At 41.9% G+C, this 25,310-nt stretch overlaps 1 protein-coding gene and 1 pseudogene across 5 annotated transcripts in view; both read left to right on the forward strand.

Annotated features, from left to right (window-relative positions):
* Window positions 1-25,310, forward strand: part of DIAPH1 (diaphanous related formin 1) — an 86,242-nt gene that overhangs the window by 46,262 nt on the left and 14,670 nt on the right. For all 5 annotated transcript variants that reach the window (XM_045827434.1, XM_045827444.1, XM_045827423.1 and 2 more), the window contains one exon: window positions 21,427-21,525. In XM_045827434.1, the coding sequence (XP_045683390.1) occupies window positions 21,427-21,525 (99 nt within the window). The remainder of the gene's footprint in view (window positions 1-21,426; window positions 21,526-25,310) is intronic.
* On the forward strand, window positions 7,562-8,350 carry LOC123811401 (annotated as a pseudogene).

A 25,310-nucleotide genomic window follows, 5' to 3' on the forward strand; every position in this document is an offset into this window, starting at 1 on the left:
GAGAGAGGCAGCCCCTGTTGTTTTCAGATACAGCCTGCTTCGTATGCTGCCCTCTATCAGTAAGGAAATTTACTTGGAGGACTGATCCGTAAAATGAAGACAGGAAGCTGTATTTGCCCTTTCACAAAAGGATCTTGTCCTATTGCAGCTGGTGGTTTTAATAGGAGCAATGTAGTGTTCTTTTGGGGGCCCAGAGTCTGAAGAATGTTTTTGTTTTAGTCTGACAGCTTCAGGAAAGCATAGCCTTCCTTTCAGAGTACTTAATAGAGGATTGCATTTTCCCAGCTTGGTAGTTCATTATAAATATTCTTGTAACCCTATTATATACACATTCATAATTCCATCTCTGTCTCAGTTTCTACCAAATAGCAACTTCAAGCCCATAATAGAACTATCCACTGATTATATACTGATAACTGCCCAGAGATACCCTACTGGATTTATTTCCTTCAGGGAATTCCTTGGCCTACCTTGGGTAGAATTCACTGGTACAGAAAGGTTTTCACAGTCCACCTTTCTGTGACTCCTTGGCTTGTGTTTATCCCAAGATAATCTCAGTTTTAGAGCCTCTTTCTAGCTATTCAAACTGGTGTGTGCCTGTATTACTATTTAGACGTGCAGACTGATGCTGTGTTTTTCAAACCCAAGACACCGTCCACCGTAACCTGCGGATTCTAAATCTGACATCTGACAAATGTCCTTTCTCATGTCAAGTCCTTTGTCTTGAGTCCTGACTTCTGACAAATGTCCTTTGTATATTGTCTCATAGGGATCTGTTTTGCCTAACTCCCTGTCATCTTCATGGAGTCATTCCTGCACTTATATGTCTGTTTCCACCAGTAATTCCCAACTGCTAGTGTGCATAAGATTACATGAGGAGCTTGTTAAAGGGTCAGAGAGTTCAAGTTACAAGGACCGTAGAAGGGTGTATTTTTAACAAGTATCTTGTGTAATTTCGTCATAGATATATTAACTCGCCTTGACTCATTGCTTCAGTCTCTATGTTTCCATTTTCTGCTTGCTCTCTTTCTCCGCTGTAGCTTTAAGTTGCTCTCTACTTTTTCTCGTGATAACATTTTTATGTCTTTGTCAGAGTAGGTATTGTACAAGTATTATCTTTGTTTTTCTAAAGGTCACACGAGATCACTTTTGAAACAATTCGACATTGTCTACCGAGTGCTAACATTCTGGAGCCTCTACTCCGAAGGCACTTATTTCTGCAAAATTCCTCCCTTGCCATTTCCCCAGCCAGGTCTCAGCAGGCATGTTTGAAGGATATTTTAAAGAGGTTCTCTGGAGTCAGTGAAGTAGCTGGGACCCACCGAGGGATTGATTGGGCTGGAGAGGATGGATGGAGGACAGATGATGAGAGGCCTCGGGCTTGTGCAACAAAGATGAGAAGGTGGAGGAAGTCCAGGTCCTGACGAAGAGTACTGTGGCTGTGCAGACATAACTCTCGTTCAAGCTGGGTTATTTTCTCACTGTGGAGACCGGGAGTTGGTAGGAATTGGAGATGCAATTAGGAGGAGGAATGAGATCTCCAGGAAATTTCAGAGCAGAGGTAGGCTCTGAGAGAAGCGGAAGAGTGATCCAGGGCTCTTGGGCTGCATACTGCTGCCTCAAGGAAAAACCATTGTTACCACAAGGATCCCTGACACTTTGGGAGTTGTTGGATCTGAACTTACTTGTCCTCTTATAGGGAACAAATCTCCCTCCAAACATAAGGGAGTAGCGAGACTAGTTTTCAGGGAGTAGTAAGGGTATTTCCACCAGATTTTCTTCTTTGGGACTTTTCTTTCAGCTTCTCTATTACTGTTTTCCTGCATAGGTAATATAGGGAGTTCAGAAGTCAAGATGATTATTAAAAAGTCTCTTTCCCATCCTTATATTCACCCATCCCATCCCCCTGCCCCAGAGTCTACCAGTTTTATTAAATTCTTGATTCTCCTTTCGGTGTCTTTTAAAAATGCATTTATAAGCAAATGCTAATATAGATTCTTATCCTCCCTCCCTTTATCAGAAGGTAGCATATTATCTATGCTGTTTCATACCATCTATATCCTGGAGAATTTTTATATCAGTACCTAGAGATTTTTCATCATTAAAAAAATTCCAAAGTATGTATTACTTTTATAATGAAAACTATGATAAAAATATAATAGGGAAATAATCGGTCCTTTTTTAACAGTACTGCAATAAGCCATTTGATCTGACTGCATCTTAGCGTGTATATATCTTTTTTTTTCTGTTTTTCCTGCAGTCTCTCTCATGTCATGACTGAACAGTTAGTGACCCATACCAATTTTATAAAAATACAGCAGCTCATTCTAGAGCCTTTTAGCCATTGTGGTATGAGGAAGAGAGACTTGAAAAGTAAGGCTAAGGGACTCCCAGGCCTCTAGTTAGTTCACTGGAACATTATACTGTAGATCAGAGCTTTGTATCACTAGCATAAGGACACCTCTTCATAAAGAGGTGTAGTCTTTATAGGAAAGGGGTGACCTACCTAATTTTTTCTTGCTTCTCAGTTTTTTATTGATTGATTGATTTTGAGAGAGAGGGGAAGGGCGAGGTGGGTGGGGAGACAGAAGCATTGATTTGGGAATGGAAGCTACAGCCTTGGTGTATCAGGGTGACGCTCTAACCAACCGAGCTACCCGGCCAGGGTGGGTACTTCTCAGTTTTTGTTCTGAAGGTAATTGCTCTAGAACTTAGTACTGTTTAACTGGCCCATGTTATAACCCTGGCTCGTGTCATAACCCTTGGGAGCAACATAGAATGTTCATGATACAGTGCTATGTGGGAGAAGCAGGAAACAATTATGTATAAGCTTTACTGCAATTGTGTTTTTACAGAAAAAAATGCAGAAGCAAAAGATTGGAAGGCTATGTTACCAGAAAACTATAACAGAGTTTTTCCTAGGGTGCTAAGTTTTTTCCTTCAATTTTTCTATGATGTGGTCATCTTATTTTTATGATGGGAAGGACAAAAGAATGAAGAAGGAAATTTGCCTGGTCCAGGATGCTTGGAAGGGGGATTTCTGGAAGCACTTGGACCTAATAAGTTATTGTGTGCAGAGCAGAGGGCAGTCTTACCAGGCAGGTGCAGTGTCTTTTATTGCACTTTTCACAGTGACCCCCTGTTGAAAAGTCACAGTTCAGTGGAAAAAGCTGTTCTACTCACAGCTCCCTCGGGGAAGGGAGCCCCTTTTGTACAGCAGAAGGGCATTGGTACCCCATGTGTGCAAAAGGAGAGCTGTCATCCTTCCCTCCTGATACTACGGTATCTACGGTATCTCTGTTCTAAGAGCCAGTGATGTTTTTTCTTTTGTATCTATTAGATTGGGAGATGAGATACTCGTGTGTGTGTGTGTGTTTAAGTTTCCCCTTGGCAAGAAGAACTGCTAAAGTCCTTCCAAGAAGAATGCCCCTCTTCTGCTTGCATTTCTGTTCTGCTTGCGTTTTTCTTTTCAGCCACGGGGTGTGCGCAGTTGAGCTATTTTGGCTCAGGTTCCAGCTTGTGAGGTCAGAGACTGGGGATTGGAGGAGGACATCAGGTGACTTTCAGTAACTGTGACGATGGTCCTGCCCTTATCCCCACCCTGGCTCCCCCCCTCTTTCCCCACCCTTTCCTGGCTTCTACCTTAGGAACAAAGAAGGGAAAAAAACAGCAGTATGACGAAAACCGGCAGCTGCATCTGCAGACGCAGGCTGGGGCTGGGTGTTTACTCCATCTGTTCCCTTTGTATGCTTGGACTTCCCCTCCCAGCCCCATGAATGAGATGGAGGGTGTTTCTACGATCCTTTGTTACAGAGAATGGCTTAGAACTCGGCAGTTTATTCAGTATTTAGGTGGGTGCAGAAGAGATGGTGCAGGTTAAAAATGCTTCAAGCACCCAGAATAAGATGTATTTTGCCTTCTCATTCTGTCTTATTCAAGAATACCTATCCACTGTCAGTGACTGTGTGTGATAGGGGCTTATCACCTACTATTTCTAATTATTAAACTGTACAGCCTGATAAGTATTACCTTCATTTTATAACAGAAATATCAGTACAGAATTCATATGTCCTTTGCTTATTAAGATCTCATAGCAAATAAACACCACACCAGCATTGGCCCCCAGATCTGCTGGCCTCAGAGTCCAGCATTTAGTGAAAGGGGATGACAAGGCAGGAAAGTTCAGAGGCACCTGAGATGCCTGCGCCTGGGGACTGTCACAGCGCTGTTCTGTGACACTTTGCTTTTCACCAGAAATCAGTGTCCTGATTTCTTCAAAAAATAGATCTCAAGGTTCAAAAATGAGATCAAGGGGAATATAGAGGTTAAAAGAGAATTTTTAAATATGTCAGTCAGTTGCAGTATTTAGAACCTGATCCATTTTTTAAGAAAGGAAAAGGTTTTATTCCTGGTACCCTATTCTGATCCTTTTTTTCCCTGCCTTCTAGCCAACTGTTCTCTTGCATAAACCGGTCCTACCCTTTTGCTGACTTGCTCAGGGCACCGCCTGTCCTTCCAGTCCACACCTGGCCAGATCTCTGCAGCTAATCTCTTTCTTAGCACTGCCTTATTGAGTCACCTTCCTGGGTGTGCTGGGAAAGTGTCTGTGTTCTAGAAACGCAGTGACTGTGTTGTCCGAATGAGCCATGCTCTGTGAAGTGCCCGGCTTTCTAATACTGTTTGGCGGCTCCCATTTCGGATTCCCATGTGTGCCCCCTTCTTCCTAACTCTCAGCACTTGGTTCTTGTCACTTGGAACTCTGTCTGGCTTTGTTCCTGTCCTTCAGATTTACCCATTTCTGCCAGTTTGCCCCATCCCTCCTTACAGCTTGCATATCCATGATGATGTAGTTCTGTGGGATTTAGCAAATCGGTTTTGTTTTGGCCAAGAGGCCAGCAGCAGGAATCTAGTTATCTTTGGGCAGGAATGACAGCTGATCAGTTGGCATGCTACTTATCTCTTTTTCCCTCTTATGGTGTGTACCTGCGAATGGCTTTGTGGTGCTGAATTTTTCTATCATGTCTATTACAGCTTTGAAGGAATGTAAAGTAGAAATCCTCCACGTGGGCAGCTTCTTACATTGTCACATGATGGGACCCTCTTCTTCTGTCCTCTTCCTAGAATCAGAGAACTTGTGTAGAGCTTGATAGCCATGGCTTACTGTATGCTGAGCGGCCTCCATGATTCCAGAGCTCTGTTAACCCCCACAGAAAGTTTGTTGTTATTTCCTGAGGATCTTACTAAGTGTTCTAATATTTCGGTATGCTGGGAGATCTAGGACTTTTCCACAAAGACCGTATGACCCTGTTTCTTTGAAGAAAGCTGAAGTGGTACCAGAGTCCCCCCTTTTTTTTAAAATTCATTGATTGTAGAGACAGAGGAAGAGGGAGAGAAAGAAACATTAATTTGTTGTCCTACTTATTTATGCATTCACTGATTCATTCTTACATGTGCCCTGACTGGGGATCAAACCTTCAGCCTCTATGTATCATGATGACTGTCTAACCAGCTGAGCAACCTGGCTGGGGCCCAGTTTTTAAACTTCCCACGTTGATTCTGTGCTCGTATATGTTACATGTCCTGCAGTTATCTCACTGTCTGCACTTTGTGCTACCTCATTTAAGGAGCGGAAACCATTGGTGACTTGGACCCACAGAATTTTAAACGTGTTTCTGCTTTTTCCACCTTTCTCATGTGTTCTCTTTTAGTCATAAGGTACTTGGCTTGCTCAAGGGAGATGTAGCATAAAATTATGTTCCCTGCCGGATGGGGACAAATGCCGCAGGCTTGATCCTGGGCAGAGCGAGTAGCATGTGGCGCTGAGTCAGTGAGGGAGAATTAAGGTTAGGTGGAGTTGCTTTGTAAGTCAGCCTGAGTCTGTCAGCCCTGCCTGTGTGACTGGCTCAGATCCCCAAGTCCTTTTCCCTGCCTGCCTTACTCATTCCCACCTGCAGTTCTTAAGAACTCAGTTTCCAGGATGTCAGACAACTAACTCCCCGGGCCTGCACTTCCTGTCTGCGGCCCTTACGGGGAGCCCGCGGCAGGAATTCCTGGGGAAGTGCTGGCTGTAGCCGTGGGGGCCGGCAGCTCGGTATAGGAGTTGGGGAATACTGTGCAGAGAAGGACCTCCCTTCCGTTCTGTGGGCTCTTAGAAACTGTTACTAATCACAAGCAAGCAATAACTGGGGCTTTGTACCTTAACTATTCTCTGTCTTTAGAGACTGATCGTTATTTTTCCTTCTTGTGCCTCAGTTTCTGTTCTTTGATTTTAGTATTCTACACAGGTATCAAGATTCATGACAATTAGCTCGGCCTCTGCAGGATTGATTCTTTAGACATACTCAAAAATAATGAAGAAAAGCGGGGTCCCTTTGTTGGACAGCAGGGGGTGCCCTCTCCCTTCGCTTGGTTCCCGGGCACTCCCTGCTGCATTCAGCCATTTTAGACAAATTGTTTTGTTCCCAGCTAACTCCATTTTGTGTGTGTGACGCAGGAGAAAAAGAGTGTGGCGAGGGAGGAGCCTGACGGGCAGGGAGGCCTAGCCCGGCTCCCTTACTCAGCACCGTTCCCAGGCTCACCTCGCTGCAGGCTGCTGCCTGCATCCTGAGCAGCAGATGCTGCAAGTCCCTGTGAGCTGAGCAGGGAGCCGGGCGGTGACTGGCTCCCGGCACCTGCTGACAGTGACGGGGGACCAGTTTCTGAGGCAGCAGCCAGGGTGTCCCCTTGTCTCACCGAGAGTCTGAGCCTGGGGTTAGGTGGTTTGGGTTACAGAGATGTGCAGGGTGGTGTTTTCAGGTATGGGATCAGTTAAGAAGAGAAGAAAAGGCCTTTCACTCAGTTATCAGAGAAGAGTTAGATACCTTGGTAACTCCAGGGGAACCATCTAACTTTAAAAAAAGCTTTCATGTTTGAAATGCAAAAACACGCACATAATACATTAATACATATATGCCTCCATATTTATGTTTATCTGAAGAGAATATATCATTTAATTCTTAAGTAGTTTAGAATGTGTATCAAAAAATATGGGCTTTTTTTTAAAAGAAAATATCATTAGATATTAAAGTGTTTAAATTTCTCAAATTATCTTATAGTAGCAATGTTTTTAATAGTTCATCTGTGTCAGAGATACTGCAGTTGGTTGGTGTGTCTGTGTTTTCCTCTCCAGCTATGTTTTCCTCTCTCATTTTTTTATCTTGCAATTCATTTATAGACGTGGTTTCTTATGGGCATGGGGAGCGTCTGTCAGGTCAGGACACAAGCTCCAGGGCCGGGCTTCTCCTCTTCGAGGGGTGGAGCGTCCCGTCGTCAGGGCTTCCCCAGAGGTGGCCGCAGAGGAAGCGAAGGGGCAACAATCTGCAGCCTTCAGAGGGAGAAGAGGCTGCAGTGTCTTACTGGGACAGTGGCTTGTTCCTCCTGACACAGCCTGTCATCCAAAGTCTTTAGAAAAGTTCAAGGCTGCTCTCAACAGAAAACATGGCTGAAGTGGACTGTGTTCTCTCCTGGAAATTAAAGCAGAGCTTTTAAGCCCTTTCCCTAACAAAATGGCAGGTGAAAAAAAACTGAGAAGCTGGATACTGAGGAGATGAAACATGAAGCCAGGAAGGCTAGTGATGGTGGCACGAGTCGGAAGGGTCACCTCAAGGCCAAGTCGCCTAAGAAAGGGGAGCCCCACTGCAGCCGAAACCCTGTCCTGGTCAGAGGAATTGGCAGGTGTGTGCACAAGAGAAAGTATTCATCAGCTCAATGCAGGATTGAAAACAAAAAGGAGGAGGTTCTTGCTACTGTCACAAAAGCAGTTGGTGGTGACAGGAGTCGTCATACCCGAGTGGTTAAACTTAGCAGAATGTCTAGATGTGGTCCTGCTGAAGATGTGCCTTGAAAGCTGTTGAGCACGTGAGAAAACTGGGCCAGCATCACTCTTGGGACCATTCTGATCTTCCTCACTGGGAGCCACAGTGCAAGAGGGTGGTTTTCCTGGAGCAGCTGAGCAGTGGCATGCTGCTGACTAGACCTCTGTCCCTCAATCAAGTGCCTCTGCATAGAATAGACCAGAAATTTGTCATCGCCACCGTCACTGAAGTTGATGTCAGTGGTGTAAAAATCCCCAAACATCTCACTGAGGCTTACTTCAAGAAGGTGAAACTGGACAAACGCAGATGCCAGGGGGGTGGTGAGATCTCTGACAGAGAAAGAGAAATACAAGATTATGGAGCAGCACAAGGTTGATCAGAAAGCCATAGACTTGCAAATTCTGCCAAAAATCAAGGCTGTTCCTCAGCTCCAGGGCGACCTCCACTCTCTGTTTGCTCTCGCAGATGGCCCTTATCCTCACACACTGATGTTCTGAATTTCTTACGAAGAACCTAACTAAATAACCAATCTGTTAAAATAAATAATTAAAATAAAGGAGAGCTTTTAAGCCTTGGGACACTGGATTTACCTGCTGGATGATAGCTGCATCCCTAGGGCTATTCCAGACCCTCTGTGTGATCCTCCCACAACTTTCTTTTTACTTCACTGGTAGCTTTCTCCCTGGTCAGACCTAATGAGTTAACAGCACTTCATAGACTTGTGTCACGGGAAAAAAAGATATAATGTTGGGGATGGGCACATTCAAAAGTTCTTTCATAGCTTCAGCATTTTAACGTCCAACTCTTAACCCATGACCTTTTAGATATTAAGCCTGAGACTGAGTTAAATGCAGGTGATGAAATGAAAGCTCCTGCTTGATGCTCATTCTCCCCCTTCCATAATGGGTCAGTGACTCTGACCTTCAGCAGGCAGCCGGTGCCCTTGCTCCTGGGGAGGGCACAGGTTACAGAAGGGAAATTGCAGGGTCTGACTTCTTGGCAAGGCGGGCAGGGCAATGGTAAAGTCTGGTCCTTGGAGGTTAGGTTGGTCGTGTGCCAGTTTGGAAGCTGTATTTCTCATTAGCAAAAGTGCTTAGAATCTACTGAGGAGGTCAAGAGTTACAGCAGCTAGAAACGTGGACCCTGGCATTGACTGGCTTTTTTTTCACCAGAGTCAGCTGAGTAATAAGGGTCTCTTTTCCGCTATTGTCAGCAGAGTCACAGTCATTTGCAAATAAGATTTTCCTTCTTCCCTCTGTGCTGAGGTTCTGTGTGTACCCACTTCTGCATCCTTGCTCTGGAAAAAATGGGGAGCTGGGACCCAAGCATTGATAAGGTTATATGTTAAATGTTACAATAATTGTATGCTGAGTTAATGCACCATTTCTATTACAAGGCTGGGTGAGCTGCTAATGGGAGTATTCTGTGAGTTCTACATTTGACTTTCTATTGCTGGTAGTTTGTGGGGTCCCTCCCTCTCTCAATCCAGTGTAAAAGTAGAACCAGAGCCAGCTGTCTGAGGGTCTGAAACTGTTGTAGGTGGTGTCCAGACCACGCCTGTCTCCCCTTCTCAGTTCCCTGGAAGGCGACAGCTTAGAAAATGTGCACGTAATTATTATACTATCTCACCACAGTGACAAATCAAATTATTTTAATTTGCCCATGTTCCCTTATAATCTTTACTTATACTCTGTATATAACATTAACCTTATAATCAGAAGTGGGTACTTTTTATTTCAAGTTGAAGTATACAGATCATGTGTGTAAGAGTCAGTGAAGTTTCACAAAATTAAAAATGAAATTTACATCCATGTAATCAACACCCAGATCAAAAAACAGAATATTATTAAGAACTGGAAACTCCTTGTATCCCCTTCCAGTTAAAACTGACGACTTACCCCTCCCACCCCTGACCCAGAGCAACCACTGACCTGAGCTCTAACACTACGCGCTCTTTCCCTCTGCTCTGGCTGTCCACTCGCACGTGCTCGTTTGCTCACTCTTGCAGTCCGTGAGCACTTTCAGTGGTGCCAACTCGCCCCACTTTGAAACAGATATGCTCAATTAGAGCTCAGTATTTGTTTCCACCAAGCCTGTTTGATTCTTTTCATCAGATATTCTCAAATCCATCTATTTCTTTCTCTCTCCAGCTCTGCTATAACCTCAGGCCATGCTTTCATCTCTTACCTGGAATGCTAAACCTTTTTTTTTTTTTTTTAGTTTTTATCAGTCTCGGTGGCAGCCATTCTCTGTTGTATAGTAATATTTAAAAAAAATAATAAGGTTTTGCCTGTTTTTCTTGATTTACAAATTGAAGGTTTTATCTATGGCCTTCCTGCTAGGAAAGTGAGGATATTGATACTTATATTGCCTTTCCCCTTTCCACTTCTCCAAATTATCATTATCTAATTTTTAGGTCATCTATTCATGTTTAAACTTTCAGTTATTAAATGCAAAAAAAAATGTTTAGAAAGCTCTATAAAACATGTACAAGTAGTGAATCATTATACGGCGAATATCCTTGTAAACGCCACCTGTCAGGGGATGGAAGCTGTCCAGAGGCCCCCAGGAGCCTCTGTGTGCCCCTTACCTGGTAAAAGAAGTCACTGTCCCCACTGGTGTGGCAGTCACTGTATTTGTTTTTTGTTTTGCCACCCGAATTTATATTCCTGAACATCGTAGTTTGGTTTTGCCTGTGTTTGAATTGTGTTCTTTGTCTCTCCTAATCTATAGCTTCTCTTTCTCTTTTCCTTGAAATTCATTTGTCCTGGGGAGTTTCCCATAACATGGATTTTGTAATTGTATTCCTGTAGCATCGTTTCTGTCTCCTGTATTTACTGTAAATTGGTAATTGGATCTAGAGGTTCAATCAGAATCAGGCTCCATTTGTCTTTCCGCCAAGACTTTCAGCATAACACAGTATTCAGGTCCTCTGTAGAGGCACGTCATGGTGTCACTTCTGTGGTGCTCGCAGTGCTGATTTTCATTGCATACGTCTTTTAGCTCATTAGGGTTGCAAAATGGTGATGTTCCACACAAAAGAAATTCTTTATATATTCTAGATATTAATTATCACTTAAGTGTATCACAGACATTTTCTCTGATTCTGTGGCTTGTCTTTTCACTTTGTTTAAATAGTGTCTTGATGAACAACAATTGTTTATTAAAAAATGCTTATTAGCTTTAGCAGTCTTTTCCTTTGTGGTTCATATGTATTGTGTCTTGTTTAAGATATCTTTTAGTCACCAAGATAATTAATCCTATAGTTTTGCCTTTCACAGTTAGGTTTTTGATTGACCTGTAATTGATTCATTTGCATAAGGATACAATTTCTCTCTCTCTCTCTCTCTCTCTCTCTCTCTCTCTCTCTCTCTCTCTCTCTCTATATATATATATATATATATATATATATATATATATATATATATATATATGAATGAATGATACTTAGTTCCGGTTCCATTTATTGGGAAGTATGTTCTTTTCCCTGCCTTTTGACATGCTCAGTCTGTTATATCAAGGGCCTTCATCATGGATCTGTTTTCTGCATTTCAGTCTTCTCGCGGTCATCTTGTTTATTGACATGCCTATAGCACATGATCTTGATTATCATGATTTTAGAATATACATTATCTCCTATTTTTTGCTGCTTTCTCATGTATCCTAGCTCTTTTTGGCCCTTTGTATTTCCATATAAACTTTAGAATCAGCTTGCCAACTTAAAAAAAGAAACTTGTTGGAATTTTTATTCTACTGACTATGTAAATCAGTCTGGGAAGAACTGACGTCTTAACATTATTGAGTCTTTTAATCTGTTCATCTAGATTCACTTAGCATTTTTAATGCTTTTTGATAAAGTTATATTCCTCTATAGGTAGGGGTCTTGTAAAACTTTTATTAAGTTTATTTCTAGATACTTCATATTTTTAAATATATTTTATTGATTGTGCTATTATAGTTGTCCCATTTTCCCCTTCATTCCCCTCCACCCTGCAAACCCCCTCCCACCCACATCCCCCCCTTTAGTTCATGTTCATGTGTCATACATATAACTTCTTTGGCTTCTGCATTTCCCATACTATTCTTACCCTCCCCCTGTCTATTTTCTACCTACCATCTATGCTACTTATTCTCTGTATCTTTTCACTCTCTCCTCCTCCCACTCCCCTGTTGATAACCCTCCATGTGATCTCCATTTCTGTAGTTCTTTTTCTGTTCTGGTTGTTTGCTTAGTTTGCTTTTGTTTTTGTTTTAGGTGTAGTTGTTAATAATTGTTATTTTTGAGGACTTTGCTGTCATTTTAATGTTCATATTTTTTTAACTTTTTCTTAGATAAATCCCTTTAACATCTCATGTAATAAGGGCTTGGTGATGATGAACTCCTTTAACGTGACCTTATCTGAGAAGCACTTTATCTTCCCTTCCATTCTAAATGATAGCTTGGCTGAATAGAGTAATCTTGGATGTAGGTCCTTGCCTTTCATGACTTGGAATACTTCTTTCCAGCCCATTCTGCCTGTAAGGTTTCTTTGGAGAAATCAGCTGATAGTGTTATAGGAACTCCTTTGTAGGTAAATGTCTCCTTTTCTCTTGCTGCTTTAAAGATTCTCTCCTTCTCTTTAATCTTGGGTAATGTAATGATAATGTGCCTTGGTGTGTTCCTCCTTGGGTCCAACTTCTTTGGGACTCTCTGAGCTTCCTGGACTTCCTGGAAGTCTATTTCCTTTGCCAAATTGGGGAAGTTTTTCTTCATTATTCGTTCAAATAAGTTTTTAGTTTGTTGCTCTTTCTCTTCTCCTTCTGGTACCCCTATAATTTGGATGTTGGAATGTTTAAAGATATCCTGGAGGTTTCTAAGCCTCTTCTCATTTTTTTGAATTCTTGTTTCTTCATTCTGTTCTGGTTGGATGTTTCTGATCCACACCATTAATTTGAGTCCCAGTTTCCTTCCCATCACTATTGGTTCCCTGTACATTTTCCTTTATTTCACTTAGCATAGCCTTCATTTTTTCATCAAATTTGTGAGCAAATTCAACCAATTCTGTGAGCATCCTGATTACCAGTGTTTTGAACTGTGCATCTGATAAGTTGGCTATCTCTTCATCACTTAATCGCTTAGTTGTATTTTTTTTTCTGGTCCTTTGATCTGTTTTTTCATTTAGGCCTTTTTTTTTTTTGTCTTAACACACCTGTTACAATAAAGGGGTGGAGACTTAGGTGTTCACCAGGGTGGTGCAACCCACAACCCGTCACTGGGTTGTGATGCTGTATGTGGGGGAAGGGTCCAAGAGGGAAGAGTGGTGTTTGCTCCACTCTGATGGCTTTCAGTCACTTCCCCCACTTCCCACAAGCAAATTGGGCCCTTCTGGTGCTGATTCCCAGGTGGGTGGGTTTGTGTACATTCTACGACCTTGTGGGTTTCTCCAATGAACTCTCCTGTGAGGCTGGGAGTCTCTCCCTGAGCCTCAACCTCCACAGGTGTTTTCACTCAGAGGTTTGAGCTTTATTCTCGGGTGCTGGGATCCCAGGTTGCGAGGTCTGTCTCGCTCCCCAGCTGTTCCTCCCGGTTTATCTACACATCAATGTGGAACTGCCTTCTCCACAATCTACCTCTTCGCTGGGTCCACCAGCCACCGCCTTGCCACGAGTCCTCTCCGCCTGGCTGCCCATCTCCACTCCTCCTGCTTGTCCAGAGAAATGTGTCTACTTTAACTCTTTGGTTGTTGGACTTCCATACAGTTCGATTTTCTGTCAGTTCTGGTTGTTTTTGTTTTTAAATTGTTGTGTCCTTCTTTTGGTTGTGCGAGGAGGCAAAGTGTGTCTACCTGCACCTCCATCCTGGCTGGAAGTTCTAGATACTTCATATTTATATGATATTTTGTATCATTTTTTTGTCTAAGTAATATTTATTCAAATGCTTACTTTAGGGATAATTTTTTTGTGTTTTTTATTTGTTTGCTTATAATTTATTGATAGATTCTTTTGGATTTCTTTTTTTAAGATTTTATTTATTTATTTTTAGAGAGAGGGGAAGGGAGGGAGAAAGAGAGGGAGAGAAACATCAATGTGTGATTGCCTCTCACGTGTCCCCCACTGGGGACCTGGCCCACAACCCAGGCATTTGCCCCAACTGGGAATCAAACTGCAACCCCTTGGTTCACAAGACCACGCTCAGTCCACTGATCTACACCAGCCAGGGCTTTTGGATTTCTTATATTGACCATCATGATCTTCAAATAAGAGTGTTATCCCTTTCTAATTCTTAGAATTTTTGTTTCTTTTTCTTGCCTTATTACAATGGCTCAGACCTCCAGCCAGTGCTGTTAAATGAAGTGGTGATAATGAATATTCTTTTCTTACTCCTCACCTCAAAGGGAGTTTTTGACATTTTACCTCTAAGTATGGTTTTTTTTGCCTTCAGCTTTTGGTAGATACCCTTTGTCTAATTAAGGAAGTTCTCTTCTATTCCTAGTTTGCATGAAAGAGTATTTTTTAAAGTATATTTTATTGATTATGCTATTACAGTTGTCTCATTTTTTTTTTTCATTTTTATACCCCGCTGCCCTGCACCCCCCTCCCACCAGGATTCCCCTCCTCCCTTAGTTCATGTCCATGGATCGTACATAAAAGTCTCTTGGCTTCTCCATTCCCTATACTATTCTTAACCTCCCCTTGTCTATTCTGTACCTACTTATGCTTCTTATTCCCAGTTCCTTTTCCCTTCTTCTCCCCCCTCACCCTCCCTGCTGATAACCCTTCAAGTGATCTCCATTTCTGTGATTCTGTTCCTATTCTAGTTGTTTGCTTAGTTTGTTTTTGTTTTTTGTTTTGTTTGTTTTTAGGTTCAGTAGTTGATAATTGTTCGTTGTCATTTTACTGTTCATAGTTTTTATCATTTTTTTTTTTAGTCCCTTTAACATTTCATATAATAAGAGCTTGGTGATGAACTCCTTTAACTTTACCTTATCTGGGAAACACTTTGTCTGCCCTTCCAGTCTAAATGATAGCTTTGCTGGATAGAGTAATCTTGGGTGTAGGTCCTTGCCTTTCATGACATTGAATCCTTCTTTCCAGCCCCTTCTTGCCTATGAGGTTTCTTTTGAGAAATCAGCCGATAGTCTTATGGGCACTCCTTTGTAGGTAATTGTCTCCTTCACTCTTGTTGCTTTTAAGATTCTTTCTTTGTTTTTAATCTTGGATAATGTAATTATGTTGTGCCTTGGTATATGCTCCCTTGGGTTTCTTTGGGACTCTCTGAGTTGCCTGGACTTCCTGGAAGTCTTTTTCCTTTGACAGATTGGTGAAGTTCTCCATTATTTTTTCAAATAAGTTTTCAATTTCTTGTTCTTTCTTTTTTCCTTCTGGCATCCCTATGATTCAGATATTGGAACGTTTAAAGTTGTCCTGGAGGTTCCTCGTTTTTTTTTGAATTCTTGTTTTGTCATTCTGTTCTGGTTGAATGTTTATTTCTTCCTTCTGCTCCAAATCATTGATTTGTGTACTGGTTTCCTTCCCGTCACTGTGAGTTCCCTGTATATTTTTCTTAATTTCACTTTGCATAGCCTTCAGTTTTTCCTCTATTTGGTGACCGTACTCAACCATTTCTGTGAACATCCCGATTACCAGTGTTTTGAACTCTGCATCTGATAGGTTGGCTGTCTCTTCAATGCTTAGTTCCATTTTTGGAGCTTTGATCTGTTCTTTCATTTGGGCCATATTTCATTCTCTCGGTGGCCTGTTATGTTGTAAGGGGCAGAGCATTAGGTATTCGAGTTGGGGGTGGGTGCAACCCACGTGGCTGGGTTATGATGCTGTATGTGGGGGAGGGGTCGAAGAGTGAACTATGCCACTTGCATGGCTCTCCACTGGCTTTCAATCACTTCCCCTGCTATCCACAAGCAATTTGGGCCCTTCTGGTGCTGACTCATGGGTTGGTGGGTTTCTGTACATTCTAGGACCCTGTCAGTGTCTCCAATGAACTTTTCTGTGAGGCTGGGTATATCTCCTGCTGCCTCAACCCCCACAGATTTTTAAGCCAGAGGTTTTGAGGCTTTAAATCCCTGCACTGCAACCCTGGGTTATGTGGTCTGTCTTGCTCTCCAGTTGTTCCTCCTGGTTTATACACACACAAATGTGGGACCACCACTCACCACTTTCTTGCTGTGTGTCCTCTCCTCCCTGACTGCCCATCCCCACCCCTCCTACCAATCTGGATGATTTCTTGGTTGACAGACTTCCATACAGTTCAATTTCCTGGCAGTTCTGGTTGTCTTCTGTTCTTAAATTTGTTGTTGTCCTTCCTTTGGTTGTGGGAGGAGGCAAAGTGTATCTACCCATGCCTCCATCTTGGCGGGAAGTCTCTCCTCTCATGAAAGAATATTGAGTTTGTTCAGATGCTTTTTGTACTGTAATTGTAAATTATATTAACTGGCTTCTGTTATACCAGTCTTGCATTCCTAAAATAAGTCCAACTTGGGCATGATCTACTTTCTTCTTATTTCATATAGTTTAACTTAGCTTGCTAGTATTTTGTTTAGGCATTTCATACCTGTCTCTATGAGAGGACAGCCCTGGGGTTCTGCCTTTACTGGGGTTAAGGTGGGATGCCTAGGGTTTCAATAAAGAGGTTCCCTCTTTATTGGTGAATTTAAAATATAAAAGCGGAAATTAAAGGATGAGAATGGAAAAGTAGGGTCAGTGAAATGGTTAGTTATGTAGGTAGCCCAAGACTTTCTGAAAGGGGAACTTCATGGGTGGGCGGCCTGGCTCTTTGTGTAGTTGTGTAGCTGGCAATAGGTTTATTCAAATGGATGGCTTTGAAGTGGATGCCTCAGCAATCAAATGCTTAGTGTCAGGCACTTACATTGCAGTCAGAAAAGCTAATTGCCAATCACCTGCACTAGAGCAAGTCTTTGTTGATTTTTGTATTTAGACCATTATATTAATGGATGTTAGGGCTTAAGTGGGCCATTGTATTGTTTTCTGTTTCTCCCCCAACTAATCTGTGGTTTCTTTGAATGTTTTTTCAAGGTTCTATTTTTATTTATTTATAATGCTTGAGTATACTGCTTTGTACAGTTTGCTGAGGTGGATTGCTCTAGGTGTAACACTATACACACCTAATTGACCCTTGTCTAATAACATCGGTGATTTGCTGATTTGAATGAAGTGTAGAAACTTTATTTTCAGGGCCCTTTCTCTCCTCAGTTTTGAGATACAATACTTTTACTTTTCTCCTTCCCTGCCAAAATTGTGATACATTTTAGATGTTTTAAGTCTGCATTCTTATCTGAATACCCATAATTTTCTTTTTTTATGTGGTATTTTTTTCCTGCTTTCTGATTTTATCTGCTGATCTTCCCCCTTACTCCATCTAGTCCCATACCAGGTGCGCTTCTTTCTCAGGCCTTTGCACTTGTATTCTTTCTGTCTAAAGTGTGCCCCCCGCCCTGGACCCCAGTTGTTCACGTGGCATGATCCCTCATTTTGTAAAAGGTCTTCACTCAGATGTCACATTCTCACTAAGACCTTCCCTGACCATCTGTTACACTATTTTATCTGTGAATTGGTTCATTATCTGTTTCTCTTTATTGGAACACAAGTTCCATGAAGACAGGAATTTTTCCATTTTGTTCACTGTTTTATTCGCATTACCCAGAACAGAGCCTGGCACATACAGATACTCAATCAGTATTTATTTAAGCAATGAGTATTTATGTATTTAGCATTTTTCTTCTTCAAGTTGGCACTATCAAGCCAAAGGATGAAATTTTTTTTGTAGTTCTGTGTAACTTTTGCCATATAACTTTCTTTTTGGTTTGCTCTATTTCTTACTTATTTGTACTGACTAATAGTGTTTGTGTGGTTTAACGTTTAAATACTCTGGTATACTCTTGTGTAGTATAAATGTGTTTATGTTGAACAGTTTTCCTTCCACTTTCTTTTTTTTATTATTATTTTTAAAGATTTTATTTATTTATTTTTAGAGAGGGAAGAGAGAGAGAGAGAGAGAGAGAGAGAGAGAGAGAAACATCAATGTGCGGTTGCTCGGGGTTATGGCCTGCAACCCAGTAATGTACCCTGGCTGGGAATCGAACCTAGGACACTTTGGTTCCCAGCCCGCACTCAATCCACTGAGCTATGCCAGCCAGGGCTTCCTTCCACTTTCATATTCAGGTACCCATGCCTCTCCTCACAAGCACTGAGCTTCCTTAGCTTCTTGACACTCTGTGCAGAGATATCCTGTATGGCTTTCTAAAAAGTTGATACCAAGCTACACTAGAGGACAGAATGCTTTACAATTAATGTCGTCCAGAACAGTTTGTATTTCCATTTCTATCTACTACTCGGCCTTCCTCTTTAGCCAGTATAACCTATTTTTTAGTGCATATTGCTGTCATACCAGCTGCTGAGAGAATGATAATGAAAATATTACTTTGTTCATGTTCTTGAAGGTCAAAGCCTAGGTAGGGAAAGTATCCACAATTATAAAGTAACACAGGTTTTAAAAGATCAAGATGATGCATACAAAATACCACAAAACATTGAATAATTAACATTGAATAATTGTCATATGAGGTATAGATAGCAAATACCATGAAAATTAGTTCGGCAAAGGAGAGAATGAGTACATTTATCAGAGAAATCTTCACAGAAAAGGAAGAAAATACTGGTTTTTGAACAGTTTGAAAAGAGTGTAGAAAGTATGTATTGTACTTTCTGTGCATGTATGCACCATGATGATTAAGCAGTAAGATTCAGTGAGAAATATATTTTTATGCCATGAGATTTGCAAAGAGAAATAACAATGTCCTTATCTAGTTGAGGAGACATGCTATAGATTTATGACAAAGTCGGTGAGAGCACTCGATATAAAGAAGTAGCAAAATCAACAGGGGCTCAGATAGAGAAAGATCATAGGCACTTGGGAAAATCCAGAAAAATGTTACGGGGAACTCCTGTTCAAGATGGAGCTTGAAAGATACATAGGATGTTTAATAGGCACAAAAGGATAACACAGTGGAAGACCCTAGTATAGGGAATGGCAAACAATAGCCCCTCAGGCTGACCACCTGCTTTAAAAATAAAGTTTTATTGGAACCCAGCCATGTTGTGTATGTATTGTATGTGAGCACTCTCATGCTGTGTGGCAGAGCTAAGACAGACCATGTGGTCTACAAAGCCTAAATTTACCAACTGGTCATTTACAGAAAGTTGGCCGCTCTCTGCAGGTAGATAAGATATAGGTGGGAAAGCATTGTAAACTATTAAAGATAGGAAAATGAGATTTTTTCCAACCTAGTTTAACTTTATTTTTGTAATATATTTTATTGATTATGCAATTACAGTTGTTCTAATTTTCCCTCCTTTGCCCCCCTCTACCCAGTAACCCCCTTCCCTGAAGCAATCCCCCCTGCCCCTTAGTTTGTGTCCATGGGTTGTACATATACATTCTTTGGCTTCTCCATTTCCTAAACTATTCTTAACATCTCCCTGTCTATTTTGGACCTACCGATTATGCTTCTTAATCCCTATACCTTTGCCCCCATTCTTCTCCCCCCCACCCAGCTGATAACCCTCCAAATGATCTCCATATCTGTGATTCTGTTCCTGTTCTGGTTTTGTGCTTAGTTTATTTTTTTAGATTCAGTTGTTGATAGTTGTGAATATGTTGTCATTTTAATATTCAAAATTTTGATCTTTCTTAAATAAGTCCCTTAAACATTTCATGTAATAATGGCTTGGTGATGGTGAACTCTTTTAGCTTCACTTTGTCTGGGAAGCACTTTATCTGCCCTTTCATTCTAAATGATAGCTTTGCTGGATAGAGTAATCTAGGTTGTAGGTCCTTGCTTTTCATCACTTTGAATACTTCTTGCCAGTCCCTTGTAGCCTGCAAAGTTTCTTTTGAGAAGTCAGCTGATAGTCTTACGGGTACTTCTTTGTAGGTAACTCTCTGCTTTTCTCTTGTTGCTTTAAGATTCTCTCTTTAACTTTCACCTTTGGCATTTTAATTATGATGTGTCTTGGTGTGGTCCTGTCTGGGTCCAACATGTTTTGGGACTCTCTGTGCTTCCTGGACTTGTATGTCTATTTCCTTCAGTAAATTAGGGAAGTTTTCTTTCATTATTTGTTCAAATAAGTTTTCAATTTCTTGCTCTTGCTCTTCTCCCTTGGGCATCCCTATGATTCAGATGTTGGTACATTTGGAGATGTCCCAGAGTTGTCTTATAATACCCTCATTCTCTTGAGTTCTTCTTTCTTCTTGCTGTTCTGGTTGAACACTTATTTCTTCCTTATGTTCCAAAGCATTAATTTGAATCCTGGATTCTTTCCCTTCACTGTTGGTTCCCTGTTGGTTTTTCTTTATTTCACTTAGTGTAACCTTCATTTCTTCCTTTATGTTATTGCTGTACTCAATGCATTCTTTGAGCATCCTGATCACCAGTGTTTTGAACTCTGTTTCTGATAGGTTGAGTATCAGTGTTTTGTTTAGTTGAGTATCTCTGTTTTGTTTAGTTCTTTTTCTGGAGTTTTGTTCTGTTCTTTCATTTGAGCCATGTTTCTTTGTTTCCTCAATTTGACAGCCTCCCTGTGTTTGTTTCTGTGTATTAGGTAGACCTGCTTTGACTCCCTGTCTTAGTAGTGTGACCTGTTGTAGAAAAGGCATCTGTAAATTGCGTGGGGTGGAGCCATAGGTAATCTGCAGGGCAGGGCAACCCGCTTCACCACTTTGTGGCTCTGTATGGGGCTAGGGCTTGGAAGAGGGACTGTAATGCTGCCTAGCCTCTGGAGGTTTGCCCAGCACTCGCCCCATTTCTAGTCACTTCACATACTCCCTGTATGCAACTGGCACCTTTCCAGTTGTTGCCCTGGTGCTAAATCCCAGAGTGGATGGGTTTGCATATGTTCTAAGACCATGTGGGTCCTTTTAAGTGGTATCTCCTGAAAAGCTGTAAGTTTCTTCTTCCACCCCAACCCTCACTGGTTTTTATAGACAAAAGTTATAGGGATTTATCTTCCTGGCACTGGAACTTGGGGCTGTGCGGTCTGGCCTTGGGCTGGGATCTCTTGCTCCCAAGGTATCCCTCCTGATTTTTATCCACTACACGTAAACGTGTGAGCACCTATGCTGCCGCCATCTCTCCACATCACACTGCGTCTTCTCACCTCTCCTCCCACCTCCAAGTCTCCACCCTTCCCACCCATCTGGATAATGTGGCTTCTTTAAATCCTTGGTTGGCAGGCGTCTGTACAGTTTGATTTTCTGACAGTTCTGGGTGTCATTTATTTTGAGGTTTAGTTGTAATTCTCTCTGTAGTTGTGTGAGGAGGTAAAGTGTGTCTACCCATGCCTCCTTGACTGGAAGTTGAAGGTGAGATTTTTAATAGTTGGAGGGGGAAGTCAGTAATAAAAGGGTGGGTAAAGAGAAAGTTTGCCTTGAAGGAATATAATAGGGAGACCATTATTATTAGAGAGGAAGCAAGGGGCCTTTTCAGGGTGGGACAGTCGTTCAGTAAGGTACAGATGTGGCTTGTTCTTAATCATGCTTTTCTAATCTTTTCCATCCTAGCCAAGAAGGATCAGGAAGGTGGAGAAGAAAAGAAATCTGTGCAAAAGAAAAAAGTAAAAGAGTTAAAGGTGTTGGATTCAAAGACAGCGCAGAATCTCTGTAAGTAATTCTGTGATCTGAACTACCTGAAATGTGAAGGATTTCTTCTAAGAGCTTAATTTTGGTGAATCCAGGGTCCCTTGATATGTGAAAATTCCTGTGCTGAGTTCCCGCTGTATGCCAGGCATTGTACAGTGAATTTTCAATCTTGTTTAATTCCCTTATTAGCACTGCGAGATTGTTGGTATACAGTTTTATGGCAAGGAAATAGAGGCTAAGACTTTGATAAATTTGCCTAGTCACGTAGTTAGTAGAAGACAGGTCTGAGCTTTGAACCTTGGATTTTCTTATTTCAAAGCCATTAAGTGTTTCCGCTGCATCCACAGAAAACCTGTCACAAATGTTCTAGCTGCTGTACATTTCCTTCTTTCTTACTTTCTTTTAAGTATTTCCTTTTAAATGCAGGCGCTGGCTTGACTTCAATTAAATCTAAAATAACTTTGTGGTTTAGGATAAATAATGTAAATTCTGGACTTCTCAGAGTGGGATTTTTGTGGGAACAAAAATTCCAGTGAGTTCTGTTCTGAACTTGCTACTTACAGTTCTGGTTGGTGGCAGAATTTCAGACCAGAAACTCCTGCAAAGTTGATATAGGTTCTACCTAGTTGATGGTCAGCATATACATTCATTTTCTGTTCCTTTCAACTGTTGATCTCCCTGACAATATAGATTTAAATATTTTCTCCACAAATATCTGAGGGCCTGCCGTGTCGCGGGCTCTGTTTGGCACATGCCAGGAGTGCGCTTCGGATGTAAAAGGGTGTGTAGTCTGTACACCCCGCTCACAATCTTGTGCTGTAGCTCCTGTCCCCATTTTTCAGGTGAGAAAACTAAAGTTCGGCTGTTGGGACTTGGCCAAGGCCACACAAGTAATGAGTACATACCCCCGTTAAGTAAAGTCAATAATACAGTGACAATATTAAGCCTTTACATTATTCTTGGCTACATAATCTTGCATCATTGTGAACAAATATTACTAAATAGGATCTGTGGGTAAGTCCTTCTGTGGGGACTGAAGTAATGCGAAGAAATTCCTCTTCTCAGGATTTATCTTTGGGAATGTAAAACATGGGTAATTGTTATTTCAGAAGATGATGCAAGATGATGGGGCAGTGCAGTGTTATTTCCTGATAGCGATATGGAAGACAGAATTCAGGGAGAGAATTGAGGTTAGTTTAGGATAGGATGGTCTAGGAGATGCAGTTTAGTGACTCAGAAATTATTAAGTGCCTTTTACGTGCTGGGGATACAGAGCTGAGTGAGACATAGCCCCTCTCCTCATGAACTGTGCTTTGGGTGAAGGCATAAAAGTAAATAACAGTAGTAGTAGCACAGTGTGGTAAGTGCTGTGGTGGAGGGTACTAGGGTACTTTGAGAGCACTAGGGAAGGGGGGCATCTGAGTCAAAGGGGGCAGTATTGGAGGGAACACATCCTAGAGATTGTTATAAAGGATGTACTGCTTAAACTGAGTCGAACTATTAATGGTGAGCCGTGGCCGGGTAGCTAGTTGGTTAGAGCATTGCCCCAGTATGTCATGGTTGCAGGTTCAATCCCTAGTCAGGACATGTGGAAGAATCAACCAATGGATGCATAAATAAGTGGAACAACAAATTGGTGTTTCTCTCTCTCTCTCTCTCTCTCTCTCTCTCTCTCTCTCTCTCTCTCAAGGGTAAGGGCTGGGTTGTTTGGACAGAGGGATCAGAGTGTGTGAAGGCACAGAGGCATGAGATAATATTGTGCATCTCAGAATCTACAGGTTCTTAAGTATAGCTGGGGGAGTGGAGGGTAAAGAAGCTCTCAAGGAATAGGTAGAGGCTAGATCATAAAAATTCTGGTAGGCTTAGGCTAAGAAGTATGTATTTTATCCTGAAAGCTATGGGAGTTACTGAAGGGATTTCAGTCAGAAAAGTGAATGGGCCCTGGCTGGCGTAGCTCAGTGGATTGAGCACGGGCTGGGAACCAAAGTGTCCCAGGTTCAATTCCCAGCTAGGGTACATTCCCGGGTTGCAGGCCATAACCCCCAGCAACCACACATTGATGTTTCTGTCTGTCTCTCTCTCTCTTTCTCTCTCCCTCTCTTCCCTCTCTAAAAATAAATAAATAAAATCTTTAAAAAATTTTTTTTGAAAAAAAAAAAAAGAAAAAAGTGAATGGGACAAGCCTATGTGATTCTGGGGAAGGCTACTTCAGCACTGATTGTGAGGCTGCAGTGCTAGGGTGGAGGAAGACTGTCGGCACAGAGATGAGTTATGTTATTGCTTTAAACTACCCCAGAGGTGCTCAGGACAGGGAGCTAAAGCAGTGAAAATGAATGGGAAGGTAGAAGGTAAGAAGATAGAATTAGCAGACCTTAGTGACTAACTGAGAGGATAAAGGAGATGTTTTCCAGGCAGCGGTGTCCAACCTTTTGGTGTCTCTGGGCCACACTGGAGAAAGAAGAGTTATCTTGAGCCACACATTAAATACACAAACACTAATGAAAAACTGATAAGCAAAAAAGAGGTTTTAAGTAAATTTACGATTTTGTGTTGGGCCCCACTCTTAGACACTCTGGGCTGTGGGTTGGACATCCCTGGGAGGATGCAGCCATTTCCTGATTTACTGAAACGGGGAAACCCAGCAGGAGCAGTTCTCTGTCTTTTGTAGGAGAAGTGGTAGGTAGTGGACATGGTGAGAGGGAGCAGGTGGTTGGTAGAAATGGTTACCTTAATTTTTTTAAGGTTTTATTTATTTATTTTTAGAGAGAGGGAGGGAGGGAGAGAAACATCTGTGTGGTTGCCTCTTGCATGCCCCCCGACTGGGGACCTGGCCCACAACCCAGGCGTGTGCTCTGACTGGGAATCGAACTGGTGACCCTTTGGTTTACAGGCTGGCACTCAATCCACTGAGCCACACCAGCCAGGGCAGGTTACCTTAATTTTAGGGTAGAATTTAAGGTGCCTGTGGGACTCCTCCAAAAGGATGGGTCCACTAGGCATTTGGGCATAGAAAGCAGAAGGGAGTTCTGGCTGGAGGTAGGAGTTTAGGAGACATTACATGAGTCATCACTGACGCCATGAGTTTGCTTTGATGGCTATTAATATTTAAGGGCCAAAGAATAAAAGGGGGAGGCCTCAAAGGAAAAGGGCTGGAAAGGAACCGCAAGAAAAATGGTATGAAATGTCCTCAGAAGTGGGAGCATTAAAATCAGGACAGAATAAGCATCTCTTGGAGCTGGCATTAGGAAAGTCGGTAGCCAAAGCAAGAATTATTTCAGTACAGCATGGGAGTTAAGAACAGAGGCCCTGGAATTTCTTTGTATTTACATCTTGGCTTCACCTCTTAGGAGCAGTGGCACGTTGGGTGGGTAGCTTAGCTTCTTGAAGTACTAGTTTCCTTTTCTGTCCAGTGAGGCCAAGAATGCAGCCTTACAGGGCTGTCGCGAATGGGGTAGGTGAGACGGGGCATGCAGACTGTGTTTAAGGGACTCTTGCTCACACGGAGTGGACCCTCAATAAATGATTGTCATCTTTCCATTATCTTTGTGGAGAATAAAGAATAAATAATAAATAAGAGTTTTGGAAGTGAGAGACAATAAATTTATATTTTTTTAAATTATAGAAAGGAGGAAGTTGGTCATCAGAGAGGAATATTAAGTCAGAGGGTTTTTTGAGGGAGGAGAGACTGGAGTATGCATTTGTGCTGGAGGAAAAGGTCCTTAGGGCCACCTGCTCCGTTGAAACGTGAGGAAAGGATGGGTCCATGGGTGTAGTTGCTGATAAGCTTACAAGTTTTCTTCTAGACA

This window comes from Phyllostomus hastatus, unplaced genomic scaffold (genome assembly GCF_019186645.2).
Source record: "Phyllostomus hastatus isolate PE091 unplaced genomic scaffold, TTU_PhHast_1.1 phas_contig_150, whole genome shotgun sequence".
NCBI classification, from domain to species: domain Eukaryota; kingdom Metazoa; phylum Chordata; class Mammalia; order Chiroptera; family Phyllostomidae; genus Phyllostomus; species Phyllostomus hastatus.